The sequence below is a fragment of the Natator depressus genome, chromosome 10 (genome assembly GCF_965152275.1).
Source record: "Natator depressus isolate rNatDep1 chromosome 10, rNatDep2.hap1, whole genome shotgun sequence".
Lineage (NCBI taxonomy): Eukaryota > Metazoa > Chordata > Testudines > Cheloniidae > Natator > Natator depressus.
In genome coordinates, this window is record NC_134243.1 from 9,216,473 (window position 1) to 9,234,038 (window position 17,566).

The window sequence follows — 17,566 nt, forward strand, 5'->3', positions numbered from 1 at the left end:
CCCGCAATGTCATGTCTACTGTTACTTGGTATGTCTGGAGCAGGAGATGATCTAGAGCTCAAGCTATTGGAAGTGGCATCTGCCTTCATAAAAATATTGCATTTAGGATTTAAGTGGATACCATTGAGAGGCCCACTCTGTTAAATGGAATAAGGTAATCAGTCCTATGCGTTTAGTGTAGCTGTGGGAGGGCTGGGCCGTGAGGGCCTTGAACTAGCCTGCTTGTGTTTAATTATTTACTTTGGCTGGGAAGATTGTACCCATTATCTTGTATCAACTTAGCAAATCTAAAAACTGTGGTCAACTGCATGTGTGACTCTGGTAGCAAATGACTGAACTTGATACGACTTCCTGCCCCAGCAAAAAGGCTAAATGGCTCCACGTATGCTAATTTAAATCTTATCGTCAGCATGAGGTCACAGGCTATATTTAACCTGCCTATATAAAGCTAACTGAATGGCACAGTTTCTGACTGCCCGAGAGTGCAGGTTGAAGCAGGTTGGTGCCTGGAGGCCTTTGAAAAGCTCACCAAGAGAGAGGCCTTTCTCACTATGTATAAGCAGAACAACTTCCTGAGCAAATTGGAAGTAGCTTTTTTTCTTTTTTTTTTTCCAGAGCTTATTAGCTCAACGGAGTAGGGCTGGCTGACTGTAGAATTAGATTGTGTTACTTTGGAGAGAAAAGCTGGTCCGAACTGAAAAGTTTGTTACTCAGCTCTTCATCTAGTTAGGGGGAAAGGACAAGATTCTGATGTAATGAAGATTGCTGTGTCTGATGCAAATAGTTCTAATCCCATTTAGTGCTCACATCTCCATGTCTGCAGCCTTAGATTCCCATTTCTCCTGTCTTCATCTATCAAACTCAGTTCAGAAATTGCATTGCAATACACCTTTAAATAAATCACAAAACATTTCAAATGGTGAAATCTTTCAGGCTGGCAAGCAGCCAGGTTAAACCAGTGTTCTTTTCTACAAGTTTTTGTGTCTTAGATTCTAAATACAGACCCTCCACTTCCCAGTACAGTAAGTATGCAGTAGATTGATGGCCCACTCTGATAAAGCTAATGCAATTTCCAGACTTGGCTAACAGTACCTCAGTACTGTTGGCTGGCCGTGTTTTTTTTGCATGGAACTGCTGACATTCTTGCTGCATAGGTCTGACTGCTGCAATCAAATGACCATTAACCTAGTCTTGCTGAATCAGACCTCCGAAAAACATTGTTTTCTCTGAAACACATTTCTGGAATTTCTGATCAAAAGAATGCAATTGATTATTGCAGAGTACTCCAGCAGGTTACCAGTAACTTGGTAGCTCACCTCTAAAACCTAACCTGGTCATGTGGGATGGGAATTCACTAGACTGCTTTCTACAGCAGCTCAAATTATGAGTGGCTAGCTGAGGGGGATCCAATAGTTTTCTAATAGTGGTCCACGGCCCATATCCTAGACTTGTGGAGTACACTTTATCAGTCACTTTTGCTAGGAGGAAGGTTAAATTTCACCTTTCTGATTTCTTGATGATTGGTTGAGTTAACTTTCTTATATGGGAGGAAGAAGGCCATACAAGCCTTTTTACCAACATTAAATATAGGGCTTGTCGAAAAACAGAAAAGCCATTTCACAAAAAAGTTTGAAGCTATTAATTTTGCAAGGCGTTAAAAGAGAACAGTTTCCCCCCTTTTCTCTTCTCCTCTTTGCCACTGAGTGCAGTAAAACTAACAATGTCCAGGGTGGCACTCTTGCATTTTTCTTTCTTTCTTTTCTGCTGTAACATATCCAGCATTTGAAAAGATAGAGTTGTAAGGTTGCTTTTGTTTCCTCTTGCCACTTTAACTTTTCAAAACAACCTTGATTTTTGGAAAAGTTAGATTAGCAAAAGAAAACTGAAAGTGAGAGTGATGCCAGGTCACCCCAGACATCATTCAGTCTGTTGCATTGATAAAATGTCAACACTTTCAGTTTTGATGAACAAGCAACTTTGAAAAAACAGCTCTTCACTAGAACTTTTTTGTTTAAAAATCAATTTTTCATCAAACATGCAAACAAACTTTGACTAGCTCTAATTTACAGTATGAAATTAAACAAACCTCTCTTCACCCATGTTTTAACTTTCAATCATTTGCACAACATAAACTTGCGTAGGTAATAATCTTGCTTAGCATAATCTTGGAAGCCAGCCCAAACTGGTTCAGGATTCCTGTCAGCACCATACACTCCTAAAGAAACCTAGCTATGCTAAAAAGAGTGGAGGCTTCCCTCTTCCTAGGCATCACAGCTGTTGACAACATGTTTGATCCTTTTAGCACCTAGGTTCTGTTTTGTCACATGGCAACAAGTACTGCCAGTCAAGTATTCTTATTAAAAAGACAAGCAGCTGTGATTACAGTGCTGGGTCTCTAGGGGGCAGCATTAACTGTGAAACAGATGAAACTTTCAGGAGGCAAATACAAAGCAAATTATCAGGGGAAGGAAGAAAACAGGCTTCATTTTAATACCTTCCAGCTAGTAATTATATTTGAACATTGCCCCCTTTGTGTACACAGGGTGTTATGTGCATTCTGCCATACTGCGTCTATACAGTGCGTTTGGCGTTGGCACCTGCTGCCAGTGTTACGCGTCTCCTGTATCTGAATCAACAGTGTTAATCCTCTTCTGGACTAAATAGTGGATGTAGCAATCCACCCTAGGAAGAGGCTGTTTCCGTATTGGCAAGTCTGGATGCCCAGAATGCTATTGCCAAGTTTCCATGCAACGCGCAGATAAGTACATATCCTTGTACATCTCTGCTGCTCGGATATCCGTTTCTCTAGCTAAACTGGATTTTAGTTCAGGTTCTTTAACTTGACTGTTCTAGCTCTACTTGAGAGACCCTAGAAACGGTCCCAAATGCTGAGTGTTGTGGGTTTGTCTACATACAGAGGTTACACCCCATTTAATTATTTTATATTGAGTTTAGCTAATCCAGTGTAATTTTGTCTGGACATTTTTAATATCCGTTTAAAACTAGTGATCTGTGTCTCGCTTGCACTTCTCAATTCACTGCTTTAAAAATCATACCCTTCATTCAACGAGTGAGTTCAGCTTTGTGTAGTCCAGCCTTAAAATGCTACTCTGAGAGCGCTCTGGTCATCACTGCCTGTAAATGAAACTCTCAAAATCCAATCACCATTCAGGATGCATGAGGCAGCAGAGATTCTGTCCCCCGGGCACTCAATACATTCAAAATCCAGTTTACCTTTACCCCAATTCTGTACTCTGTTTACTGCCGATAATCTAACCCTCTTCGATGTAGGGGCCACACAGGAGTAGCTGCTAGGGTATCCCAAGCTGTCGTCCACATTTTTTGGGAAACGTGGCGGACTCCCAGAGCAGCAGCATTAAGATGTCATTGAATGGCCACAACACAGCACTTGAATTAACCAGCGTACAGAGAGCTACGGCAAGTTACAGGACCCCACTTACAGCTGCCACTGAGAGTGGGAGGGTGGTGATGACAGACTAGTGATGGAGCCTGCAGTTGATTTCTTCTGCATTTTGCTTGATCAGTAAGTGGCCTTGTGTAAATTCTTATGCAGTGAGAGGGAGCAAGCATGCAGGAATGCTGTGGGCAGTGAGTCAGCCATCTCAGTCTTTGTCTTCTTACATTTCACTCCATGCACCATTTGTCTGGCCTGAATCTGACAGTCAGTGTTGATCAGATAATGACAGTGTGAACAGCACTGGCTAGCCAAGCAGGGATGGAGGCTGATTGGTAGAAGTGTTGAATTTTTAGCTTTGCCTGATCGTCTGGAAATTGGATCTTGAAGAGCTTTTTGTGTGGGTTGGGGGAAGGGGTAAGCAGGCTAATTTTATCACTGCTGTTTTGTTTAAATGCATTCTAAACAAACTTTACAGCCCAAGGCCTTGTCCACACTGCCACTTTACAGTGCTGCAGCTTTCTCCCTTAGGGGTGTGAAAAAACACCCCCCCCCCCCCCCGAGCGCAGCAAGTTACAGTGCTGTAAAGCCCAGTGTAAACAGTGCCCCAGCGCTGGGAGCTCCCCTCCTGGAGGTGGAGTACCAGGAGTGCTGGGAGAGTTCTCGCTGGCTTGCTCTTCAAAGCGCTGTTGCTGGAGTGCTTTGAAGTTTGAGTGTAGCCCTGCCCTAAGTGTTCATTCTGGCACAAGTGTCGAGCCATTTAGAGAGCTACAATTAGACTTTTGCATCTGCAGCGTCTTGGAGTAACTGGCAAGGGATTGTCTGTTTTTGATCTCTCTGCTGAATGCTAACGTGCTCTCCTTACCTCTGGTCCCAAATATGGAGAGCTGTGTAACCATTTCTCTGCTCCTGGAAACAAAGGATCATCCTCAGCCCCAACATGTTTGCGCTAATCACCGCAGCTTCCTGTCAGCCTGCAGGAAACGGGAGCCACTACCTTCAAAAGATGTACAGTGAAAGGATTACATTACGTGATTGAATGGTTCTCCAGCACATCCTCTTTTCTCTTCTCCTTGCTCAATGTTTTAGTGAATTGTCCCACCCTACATGGCAAGCTTAGGCAGATGCAAACAAGTAATCAGTACTTAATGTCCCACTTATCCATAGTCATTTTGGAACTGTTCAGTAACACAATGGCCTTTGAGAGGACAGTGTGTTTATTGGCTAATTTAGGCAAACTGATTGTTACACTGAAAGCTCGGTGCTGTTAACACAGAGAGCCTAAACTGCTAAAATAGCAGGTGAATGGATGAGTTAAAGGAATACAGAAAACCAAGTAAAATAAATACAAAACAAAAATAAACTTACTATATTGGAAACATAATGCTAAATTAACTTTCCCAGGTTAGGCTCCAGGATGAACAGAACAGTAAGTAGGCAGCATTTTCCCCGGCCCAGGAGTCAGGAAACTGGGTTCTGTTCCTGGTGTGACACTGGGCAAGTCACATCGCCTCTGTTTTTATCCTCACACTTTTTGCCCTTATCCTTTTAAAGTGTAAGCTGTTTGGGACAGGGGGTAGGGTGACCACATGTCCCGATTTTATAGGGACAGTCCCCATTTTTGGTTCTTTCTTATATAGGCTCCGATTTTTCACATTTGCTCTCTGGTCACCCTAGCAGGGGGTGTCTTTTTGTGTGTTTGTACATTGGCCCGCACAGATTAGGCAATCTTGGTTTGGACATGTAGGTGCTGTTGTAATACAAATAAATAATTCAGACTGGCTGTAACATTCAGCCCGGAGTGCTGCATATAAGAAAACAGACATAGTAAAGAAATGCACTTTCTCTTTATGAAACAGAGCTGCTTTGTAAAGCAAAAAAGGCTTCTTAATAATGGGCTGGACTTTATCACTGTTCAAACTGAGCAATGATCAGAGACCTATGGTTACTTAGTATTAAAGCTAAGATTTTGTCACAGATATTTTTAGTAAAAGTCATGGACAGGTCATGGGCAATAAAGAAAAATTCATGGAGGCCTGCACCTGACTTTTACTAAAAAATATCCGTGACACAATGGTGAGCTGCGGGGCAGCTGCAGAGGCTGACTGGGAGCTCTGGGGCCCCACCACCACTCGTGGGGGCTCAGAGCTCCAGGGGTCCCCCTCCACCCGTGGCTCTGAACTGCAGGGTACTTGCCACCGGGGGAAACCAGGAGCTGCAGGATACCCCGGCCACCCACAGTGGCTCGGAGCTGGGGGAGCCCCCGCAGCTCCTGGCTGCCGTGGGGGGTAAGAGGGACTGAAGTCACAGAGGTCTTTGGAAGTCACGGATTCCGTGACAAAATTGTAGCCTTAGTACATGTAAAATGCTCAATAGCTGAGCTGGTTAATTCAATTCATATCATGAAGCTCAAAGCAAAATGCCCAGGCCTCTGATCTTGACAAAACACCATGAGGCTATTAGGTAGCCCATCAGGCCAGATTCATAGTGGTAGAAACAATATGGAATGCTTGCAAAAGCTATGCAAAGTATCTTTGGGGGAGAACTCATTAGAATTCCATTTCAGCTGCACTTAACCTACCTTTTGTATTGGCTAACAGCTCACTTGTGCAAATATTGATTGTGAAGGACTCCAGAAGTATATAAGGCAATAATTGCCATTTCTTTAGGCATGGTGGAGGCTAAGGGGAGAAACTGGACACATTTTAACTCCCTTTACTGGGTGTGCAGCATCATCTCTCACTCCTCAGTTGTGGAGGAACAAGTCCTCCTGGGAGCAGAAGATGAGAATTCTATTTGGAAGTATATTGAAGACGCTGTGGTCTAAGGGAGAGAGGAACAGCAGAAGGTTCCTAACAGTGGGGGGGCCCACCAGCACCTGAACCATGGCCCTGTCCTCCCACACCATCCCTTCTCTCTGAGGCCCTGTCCCCTGTTTGCTCCTCTCTACCCCCCCACCCCTCATTGCTCATCCTTATGGCTGGTAAAAAGTGTGGTGACCATGGTCCCCTGGCCCCTCCCCATTCCAATGCCCCTGAAGGGAGATGGGGGGGTTAGGTATGTACAGTGTTTGAGGCAAGGATGGGAGCAATATTAGCAAAACACCAATGTTGAGAAACAAGTGGAATGATTTGGCATGAGACTGAGTCGTACCTGATTCTTCAGAAAAGTATTATCTATAATATAGCGAGACCCCTGGGGTTGTTAAACAATCAGTAATAATTGAATCCTAATTGGAAAGACATGGGGTGTCAAGAGGAAATGGGTTGTATTTTGAGTTGCACTGGACTTGAATATCTTCTCTTAATGTTCCAAGCTACTGCTTCTACCCCATATATGGAAACTGTGGTAATTTATCAGGTTAGTCAGCCAGGAAATGAGCATAGAGAGAGAGAGAGAGAGAGAAAGAGAAAAAAAATATTTTATATGTAACTGTTTTGCTGATCAAAGGATGCTAATGGCTCGCTTTTCATCCCTCAAATAGAAATAGATTAGTTAGTGTCAAAATTCCTTCACGTACCCTGTTTTGACATCTTTTGTGATCCTGCATGAGAGAGAATCTACAGGGAAGAGGATGGGTTTATTCCAAAGTTCTGGTTACATTTTTCACTTCTGCTCTGGTTAAGGATTCGTAATAATTGGCTCAGATTCCTTCGCAGTTCTCCAATTGTCCGCCCACGTGCTGCCTTTAAGCATCAGGCCACTGGTGTATTTAAAGTTTTCGGCTCTCTTAATTTTGTGAGGACTTGCTAAGCAGGACCTTGATTTGCTTTGTGGGCAGGGTGACAGGGAGATTCCAGTGCACCTGAGAAGTGGTGATAGGCTTTTCATTATTACCATGCTATGGAAACCCTCCATTTCTAATTATGAGCATCCTCTAAAGTTGGGGAGGGTTAGCACCATTTTGGAGTTCCCCTCACATTGACTAAGACAGCTGCAGTTAGCACCACATGTACATCTTAGTCCCTCAAAACTTCTCCTCGGCTTCACCTGTTAAAAATGGCAGGTGGCCACTCACCCCAAAACTTGTTCAGCTAGGAGTTCCTGGCCACGTCTTACATAGCTAGTGGTGACGGCTTCATACCTAGAGCCCATTGTTAAGCGATTATTGTAACAGCAGAAATCTTCCAAATTCCTGTTGCACGTGCCCATCATTGGGGTCTCTAGCTGAGTGCTGATGGTTTGCCAAACTCAGCTGCTGCTGGTGAACCTCTACTCTATGTTCAAAAAGAAAAGGAGTATTTGTGGCACCTTAGAGACTAACAAATATATTTGAGCATAAGCATGCTGTATGTTGTAGGCCTGATATTTCAGCGCAAATCTACGCAGTTTGGGGAACACCTCACAAGTTGTAGCTTTGCTATTCGATGACGTGTCTGGGGTTGTCTCTTCCCATTAACACATGTTGTTCTCCTCAGGAAACCTGCAGGAAGTGCCAGGGGCTATGGAAGGAGCACATGAATCTAACCTGTGAACAGCTGGCTGAGAAGGATGACATAAAATATAGAACGTCTATGTAAGTAACTTCCTGACTCTGGAAAAACTGGAAACTTATTCCAATTTCTAATGTGGGTTAGGCAAGAAACCATCTGTGTCGCTAAATTCAGTAATAAGTATTGTGTGTAGGAATACATAAAGAGAGCCCTTGTTTGTGTATTAATAAGGCCCTTGACTTTGTGTGGGTATAATTACATTCCACTGAGAGGGTTCTGGGGACATGAAAAATGAACAGGTACCCGGCTTCCGTGATAGAATATCCATGAATGATTTTCAGCAATGTAGTCCACGAGGTAAATCAAGATGATGGGAGTTTCTATACCAGAACACTGTTGATTCATTTAATCTGGCATCTTGCAGCAGTTAGTACCTGTTCATTCAGAGGAAATGAAACCTTAATACTGCATCTGGCTGGTTATGTTATGTCATACACACAGAGGAGGGGTGCACAGAGACACTGAATAATCCTTAGTTTGTCACCAGGTCACTCATTAATGTTCAGTGCTAAGCTAAACTGATAATGCAGTGCTGTTTGCCCAGGTGTCACACAAAACTCTCTCACCTCTGGCCTCCTCTTCTGCATAAACGGAGATGTGGACATACGTTTACATATGCCCCTATTTTACATGCTGTTACAAGCTAGGGATTATTCTGTGAAGATTTTTTCAGATCTTCATTTGAAACGCAGATGCTGAAATGTAAGGAGTTTCATAAAATCTCTTTTGGAGTCTGATCTTTCTCCATACAGTAGCAACAGCCAAAATATTCTGGCATCTCTGTCATTGGAGATTTTTCAGGAGCAGGTTAGACAAACACCTGTCAGGGATGGTCTAGATAATACTTACTCCTGCCTTGAGTGCAGAGGACTGGACTAGATGACCTCTTGAGGGCCCTTCCAATCCTGTGATGCTCATTGTAGAAAGGAAGTGGGGGTTGCTATACCAAACTGCTGGTCTGGCATACTGGAGATAAAATAGTCTGCTGCTGTTAATTTGGTGTGTGTTCTCTTGGGTGTATCCCAGTCTCTAGTAATATTGTATTGTGTCATCTCCGATCTGGTATTTACTGTGCTTGGGGCAGGCAGAAATTGAGTTTCAATACTAGAATCGATCTGTGGAGGTTTTAGCATTGAGAGTCCAAGTGAAGCCTCTCCATTCATCCCTTGGTACATAAATTTTCAGCAAAATATTAACTTTCATGGACATCATTCAGTATCTTTCTGCCACTCCTTTCCCAGTAGAAAAGGGGAAGTAGGAGTATTGTGATTGTCATGTCCCAAATAAGAAGGGAAAACATAGCTTTAAATCCTTTAACAGAGTTTTGCCTTCGGTAGTTGTCCAGATGAGATTTCACGTGTGAAGACAATAAAGCTTCCTATTGAATATAAGGAAAAGGAAGCACAGCTGGAGTTCAGGCCTAGCTTCCTGCCTTGTTCGGCGTTTCCAAAAATGTACAAACAGCATCCTGTTAAGAGGACGAGGGAGGAGCAGCAATCAGAGGAGATTCAGTTCCATGGACTGCTTTTTCTGTTTCTTCCTAATACGGATCCAAGTATCTGGATGAAATTCAGAGAGGTTGTGGATACTAGTTCATTAGCCACTAAACTATAAAATTTACGCTAGGTCTGAAGTTGATGTTCATTGAATTGTGAGGAATTAATGATGCTGGCGAGAGCAAGGTATATTATGGGCTGTTGCTGTGAAGTCTGTCTCCACACTGCTCTGTGAGCGCACCTCAGTACAACATAGCCTCTGCTGATGAGTTCCAGACTGCTTTGATCAGGCTGATTGTGTGCTGAACTTGTGTCCACATCACAAGTCCACTAGGATAACTAGATTGAGACACACACGCCCACTCGCCCCATGGAAATGTGTTCCATACACAGCCTAGCCAGCAGAGGCAAAGGAATCCATCTCTTTCAATTTCAGTGCAGCACCTCCACTGGGCTACTGCGACAGTTTCTTCAGTCTCCAACCTATTGGTTTGGACTTTGCTAGTCTCTCTCTCTCCTAGGTGGCAAATTCAAGGATTTAGCCTGGCCTAAAGCTCAGTAAGATGGATCTTATCATCAGAAATAGATTTCTCAGCCCTCGTGGTGACAGGAACTAATTGCCAAGACTTTTCCTTCCAAGTCCCACACCAAGATAATATAGTTAATGGAGCCTTTCCAGTGGATTATACCCCAAGAATTATAATCCTAGAATTATGTCCATTGTCCGCAAGCCATCTCCCAGAGGGATAGGTTGTGCAGTGCCATTGTTAGAACTAAACACTTCCAGATAATGTTCTGGATTCCAGCTTGTATTCCGTGCTATAATAAAGCCTATGTGCATATCTTTGAACAGTAACATCTAGAGAGTCTGTGTGGGAATGGGGGGAGACTTGAGGGATAAAATGCCCATTTTCCATAGGAAAGACTTGATTTTTCTTTAATTTCTGGTGAATAAAAAAAAGTAATGTCCAAAAATCTCATGCCTAGCCAACTAAAAATTGAAAAATATGTTCATGGCAACTTGGTAACCAAAGCAACAGCCAGACATAAGAGCTGTAGTTCGTGAATGACATTACACAGTTTGCTTTCCCTGCACCTTTATCTCCTTGACTATATTTCTGTGCAGCCAAGTCAAGAATCCATGTGCCCTTTGACTTTGGTTTGAAATTCTTTCCAAGCCAGAGCTTAGCCCTGCTGCATTTTGGCTCACATGGAAACCAGATTTAAGTCTGTAGAATGTGACCAGTGATTAACTTCCTTTCACTCAATTTGTTTTCTACTCATCAAGGGTCGACTCCAAATGGAGTTCAGCCCAGACCTCCTTGGAACAACACAAGGCTTTGGAGACGAAGTAGGGAGAAACAGGACTGTCTAAGAAGTGAGGGGGAAATTAGGGAAAGTGCTATTAGGAGAGATGGGTTCTCGTTACTCACGCTGAGAATAGGCAAAGCAAACATAGCAATTCCGACTTTTTTCCCTTTTACTCCTCTTATGTTGCAGAGAAGAAAAAATGACTGCAGCCCGAATTAGAAAATGCCATAAGTGTGGGACTGGCCTAATTAAATCTGAGGGTTGCAACCGCATGTCCTGTCGTTGTGGTGCCCAAATGTGCTACCTCTGCCGAGCCTCCATTAATGGGTATGACCACTTCTGCCAACACCCTCGATCACCAGGGGCCCCTTGCCAGGATTGTGCAAAATGCTCTCTCTGGACTGACCCCACGGTAAGTGATTAATAAATCATGGAATATTGCAATCACTGTTGAGTGTTAATACCTTGTGTTAGGAGCTCTCCACTGTATGAGCTCTGTTTACAGATCAGCATAGGTGCAGGTTTAAGACAGCACAACAGTTTCCTTTCATCAGGGCCAGCCAAATTGCTCTGGTAAAGGACCCCAGCACTCCCTTTAACAAAGAAAAAACTGAAAGACTTCTTGTAAAGATGGTTCTCCAGTCGGGAATGCTAAGAACAATGATCATGGCATCTGGGTAGCGGGACAGGCATGCAGCAAGAAGGAGTGAGAAGTATATGTAGTAGTTAGAGCAGAGGATGGGAGTTTGGATTCCAGGGATTTATTCCCAGTTCTGTGTCCGACTCATTGTTTGTTTGACTTTTGGGGAAATCGTTTGCTCTGTGTGCCTGATTACCAATCAGATGTGGGTATTGTGACTCTGGGTGGGGATGGATGAATGAATGTTTGTTTGTAAAGTGCCTGAAAGTCAAAGGTACAAAGTTACTGGTATAATGTATCAGTTATGTCCACTCTTGCTGCTTTTGGCAGTGCTTAGACTGAGAAGGACTGAAGCGTAGCTTTAACGTGTGGAGAAGGCTGTAATAGGTATAATAATCAGGGAAGTCATGTTCCTGAAGATTTTCAGTTGTACAAAGCCAGAAAATGGGATGGGGGCAGAAGAAGGGAGTTGAGAGCTTCCTGCTACCAGGAAGCAGCCTTCAAACAGCAAAGCTGCAAGCTGGTTTTCCCCAGTACTTGCTTGAGCTTGACTGGTTCAGACTCTTCACCCTTGAAGGAGTAGCCACACTAGGTGCACAGTGGATTACCAGAGCTTCACTGGTTCATCTTTACGCAGGGAATGCATGCACCTCTTTGACTTCCTTACTCTGTGAACTGCCCTGAGTTGCTGCCATCCTTTAGGTGAACACCAGACTGGCATCCCCACAGTCCCTCCCCTCGCCCTGCAGGCTCTCAAGAGTTTCTAAAGAATTCTGAACCCAGCTAGGTTCAATCGCTGGTTTAAACCCCCATCCCTCCCAAGAGTTGCCTTTTCCCTAATTTCTCCCAGCACTGAATAGTTGTTGCCCAGAACAAAGCCAGACCGTGAGCTAACTACACCTTTTCCCCATGCCACAGCCAAAGTATTTCTGATGCCCGTTCCTTCGGTGTCCAAACAGTCTAATTCCACTGTTCCGTTCCCCAGAGGGACCTGATTCCGCAAGTCAGGAACAGTAGCGCTTCCTCGTTCCAACAAGGCTGCTGATTGTATTCAGCAATGACATCTCTGCAGAGTTGGGGAGAACACGAGGGCATTCAAAAAGCTCATACTGTACTTAAAATAAAACAAAGACTATACTGTCATCCAGCCCTCTTCCGCTGGTTAATTAACCAATGTGGCAAAGCAAAATTTCCCACTCTCAGCTGGGAGGCGGCACTGCCAACTTCTTTGGATGACAAAGCGTTGGCTAGCCGAGGAGTTGAAGCTGGCTGAGTTCTCTGTTCTGTGTGTACAAGGGTGCCATGAAACACGTGGGACAGTGTAGGCTTTTAAGCTGAAATTGTAAATGGATCTTTGGTGTATTAACTCTTTTTTAAAAAAAAAAAGTTTCAAAGAGAATATGTGAAAGGGTTTAGGGCAGCTAATTCAGCCATGCCCCAGCTCTGTTCTAGCATGGGGAGTTTGGTGGAGGGGAAAGAACAATACAGAGAAAGTAACCCAAGGTCAAGAAATGCAAGATGCAAACTGAGTTGTGTATCTCATAAGAGGAAATCGAGAGAGGCAGAAGAACATCAGGAACCCTATCCGGCTTCTATCCTCTGTCTTGGTGGAGACATCATTTCAGTGAATTGGTACCCTGCTCAGCACTGTGCCCCCTTGCTCCATGTCTGGGCACCATTGTCATTTGTGTGTCCCTTTCACCCCTTTTCTGTGTAATCCTTTTTATTTTTTTCTTTCCTTCCTAACCCTCTTTATTCCTTAATCAACAGAAGGCTCCATGCTGCTTGGTATGGAGTTGGGGTGTCCATGATTGGATCTGTAGGACTGGTTCATGTGCCCTTGTTAGCAAACTTCGTGCTAAAGCTACAGAGAAGAAATGCTTGAGCCACTCAGCTGCTTCCTGAATCTGTAGCCCTGTACATGCGAGCAGCTCCTGCCTAGCTGTCAGTATTATGGAGTGCTGCAATCGTGAAATGGACGTGTGCATTCAAGTGTGGCTTTTATTAGAGGCAGGGCAGATCTAGAAGCAAGCTGCTTTCTCCACCTTCACTGCTGTTTTTTTGTCTCTAAATGTACACCCTGGACTAGTTCAGCATCTCCCTTCCCCCCACTACTTAGGTTGGGGAAACAGAGTTACCACATTCTGGTTGTCTTATTAACAGAGCAAGAAATGGTAGCTATGGTTCAGGAGTCCACCTTGCTCATTTTTATTTCATGAATATGCATTTTAACTTGCTGTTACATTTTGGGATGATGGATAGCCTTGGTGAAGAATCCATTATGGAAGCGTTGGTAGGGACCCTATAGTTAAGACCAATTTCTGTTTTGCCCTTAGAGCCAGGCATGTAACCTCTGTTTTGCATGAAAAATACCATGTATCCTTCCCCAAACTTTGAACGCTCACTCTGAGTCTAGAATGAGTCTTCTGAGACTATACAAATGAATCTGTTAATCAGTTTGTTAAAAATTAATTAAAAACTGAGTCCTTTAAAACATTTAGCATTTTCATTCTTTGTCCCAAATGATCTTACCAGAATAATGCAGGCACTTAAATCTTTCTATATAATACAACTAATTTAAATCTGGTCCGTAGACAATATTTTAAAAGATTAAGTTGTAACTAAGCTAAGTTATTAGTGATTGTATCTAATGGTTATGGTTATATAAGCTACAGACAAGCTCAGGCAACTACTAAGTGGGGCCATTGTGACATATGGGATAATTTAACCAATTATCACCTCTGCAGCTAATTTGCATTCAACAATTCTGTTGGTTGTCATGAGTTAAGGATATGAGGGAGACTGGACTCAGATGCTGACAGCTCTCATTGGTAGACTGCTTGGCCCAGCTGTCACTTCAGGTGTTCTGTGGCCACATGCTAGCTTGAAAGGCTTTCCATGACCCTGCAGCCCCGATTCCATTGCACACTTAGGCAGTGCTGCTGGGGGAGTCCTTTAAAGCATAGAGACTTTGGGACTCTAGTTCCCTGTCCCCCGTCACACATTGCTGGTCTCACTAAGGCCACCCTCTAAGCCCATAAATCAGTTGCAAATTAAGGGCTAGATTTTACCAGTATGCTCAGCTGGTCTGTGCTGAACTGGTGATGCGACACAGCTGTAAACCCTAATGACTCAGGCAGTTTGACTGTTTTGGTGAACCAGTGAATCTGCCCTTAGAAGTTTAAAAATTTAAAAATATTTGTTTAATATTACCTGTCTTCAAATTATTGGAAATATTGCATGGTAGCCTTCATGTTGAGTTTCTTGTTTAGGGTTTATGACATTGTAAAATACTTAGGAAATTCTCAAACAAACTAAGTTAAGCTGAAGTTAAATTTGAGAGTGTGCTTGAGTAACTTAAGGCAAAAATCATTCCACAGATGTTACAATTATCCCAAAATCAAGCATTATAAACAGAGGAAATTCAGAGTTAAGCTTATACATAAAAGAACTCCAGACATGTTAAGGTAAGAAATGTACAATTAAGGCACTCAAACAACTTTAACTCTGCTCGTGGGGGTGGGCATGAGGACTCACTCTAGAAACCAGTTTAGTCTAATGTGGGACCACAAACTCTAAAATGCCTTAGTCATAATACTGTGGTTATTACATATAATCCACTCAGGCCCCTTAAAACTGAATGGTTGTTATTTTAATAACTCTGCATCTCTTTGTGACAAATCTGAGGAACTGATGGAGGTTTTGGAACAAATTGATAAACCAAACAGTAGTAAGTCACCAGGACCAGATGGTATTCACCCAAGAGGTCTGAAGAAACTCAAATATGAAATTCCAGAACTACTAACTGTGGTATGTAACCTGTTGCTTAAATCAGCCTCTGTACCAGATGACTGGTGGATAGCTAATGTGATGCCAGTTTTTTCAAAAAGGCTGTAGAGGTGATCCTGGCAATTACAGACTGGTAAATCTGACTTCAGTGCCTGGCAAATTGGTTGAAACTGTAGTAAAGAACAGAATTATCAGACACATAGATGAACATGGTATGTTGGGGAAGGGTCAACACGGCTTCTGTAAAAGGAAATCATGCCTCTCCAATCTATTAAAATTCTTGAAGGGTGTCTCACGATGCACTGTCCACCTGTGGAACTTGTTGCAAGGGGATGTTAGGAAGGCTAAAAGTATAACTGGGTTCAAAAAAGAATTGGATAAGTTCATGGAGGATAGGTCCATCCATGACTATTAGTCAAGATGGTCAGAGACACATCCCCATGTTCTGGGTATCCCTAAACACCTGACTGCTAGAAGCTGGGACTGGATGACGGGGTGGATCACTTGATAAAGTGCCTTGTTCTGTTCACTCCTTCTGAAGCATCTGGCAGTGGTCACTGTCCGAAGACTGCATACTGGGCTAGATGGACCATGGATCTGACACACTATTGCTGTTATGTTCTTATGCCAATGTGTTCTCTAGCAGCACCCCCCTCTTCCTACAGTACTGTGTCTACCCTATCCCATTTATGACACAGAGCTGCCTTTATCCCCCTTTCCTGTTGCATGAAGGAACACACAAGAAATAGTCTGCGTCTGGTGCTCCTCAGGCTCTCCACAGCTGATCTGGGAATGATTTGAAACAAAACCTTTAATCCTTTGGCAGTCTCTTTCATGAAATCATTTCAAGTTTATTAATAACGGCTGTGGCCACACATACATGGAAAAAAGAGAGCATTAAAAAACCCAGAAAGGGAGGCCCTGATGGATAAACCCATTCAGAGTTATTTTTCTAAAGCAAAAAAACTCAACCCAGAAACAATTAGTGGGTCTGTCCTTTCTCCTTTCGCATGAGGCTGGCAGACATTTTTCAGTGACGTTCGGTAATTAAAGATGGTACAAAAAACCCTGTAGATAAAACAGTATTTTGAAAAGCTTCATTGATAGCATAAAATAGATTCTATTTTGGGAGCTGCGGTTGGGATTTAGCCTCTGTCTGTGACTTGTGAATCTTTCCTTTCTCCTTTGACACTGCGGTTTCTCTTCCCTGGTGTTTTTGGCTTCACTGTGTGCATGCACAGTGCTGCTGAGGCAGTAGATGCGCCTCCTTAAAAGCATTGTCAGAATTTGCTTTCCATTTGTTGCAATGAAGAGGTGCTTTCCCTAGCAACTGAACCCAGCTCTTTATTTAATCTCTCCACGAATCTGCCACGAGCGCTAAGTCAGAGCCATCCTTTTCCTCCGTGCTTGGCGTAATGCTTTGTGCATTCCTCTGAACTCAAAGGGGAAGCAGCTGAAAGGAAGAGCGGTCTTTCTCTAAGATGTAACCAGAGCCTTCCCTTGTTTTTGGAACCCCTCAAAGTAGAAAACCGGTCAGCTGACAGTCCAGCACTCTTCTTGGTTCTACTCTGTGTCACGTCTTTCATTTGACTGGTAGAACTTGGTGAGACACTGTTTGCATACCCCCGTACTGGAATCGGGGCCAGATCTAAGGGCTAGTCTATACTGGCAATGTTAAAGCACTTTAATGTGGCTTGTGTAGTCGTGGCAGAGCGCTGGGAAAGAGCTCTCCCAGCGCTCTTAAAAAAACCCACCTCCACGAGAAGTGCGGCTCCCTGCGCTGGTGCACTGTCTACACTGGCACTTTACAGCGCTGAAACTTGCAGCGCTCGTGGGGGTGTTTTTTTCACACCCCTGAGCGAGAAAATTGCAGCAGGATAAAGTGCCAGTGTAAACAAGCCCTTAGTCTTGTGTTGCCATTTAAAATGCAGAATATTTTAATAGGTCTTGGGCAACTTTGTGATGTGGTGTCTGCGGTCATTGATGTAAATGAATCCCTGCAGGGCCTAATTGCTTTTCGCTTGGCACCTCCTTATACTTCATATATAAGAGACTTGTATATAAGGACCAAGATAAGCAAAGTCGCGCCCCCCCACCCCCACCCCCACGCCCCCCGTGCTACCATCATCACAGAAATGGATCCTGTGCCTATGTGATCTTAATGTGTGAACCCTGCTTGGTGCTGTAGAGGAGGCTAAGAGAACCACAGATTTCCTACTGTTAACAAGCCAGAGGGGACCGGTACCAATTTGGTGTGATTAGCTTGAATTTGTGCAGCCGGTGAACAGACCGACTGGAATTATTGGCTGATGATTCTTTTTTTTTTTTTTTCTCATTAAATCTGTTGGGATGCATAACACTGATAAACACTATAGATTGTGCTTGCTGCTTTACTTGGAGGCACATCGTGTAACATGGTTTT

The 17,566-nt window shown here is 43.5% G+C and overlaps 1 protein-coding gene across 3 annotated transcripts in view; it reads left to right on the plus strand.

Moving 5' to 3' along the window:
• Positions 1-17,566, plus strand: part of RNF216 (ring finger protein 216) — a 132,481-nt gene that overhangs the window by 102,210 nt on the left and 12,705 nt on the right. For all 3 annotated transcript variants that reach the window (XM_074965149.1, XM_074965147.1, XM_074965148.1), the window contains exons 14-15: positions 7,834-7,931; positions 10,905-11,127. In XM_074965149.1, the coding sequence (XP_074821250.1) occupies positions 7,834-7,931; positions 10,905-11,127 (321 nt within the window). The remainder of the gene's footprint in view (positions 1-7,833; positions 7,932-10,904; positions 11,128-17,566) is intronic.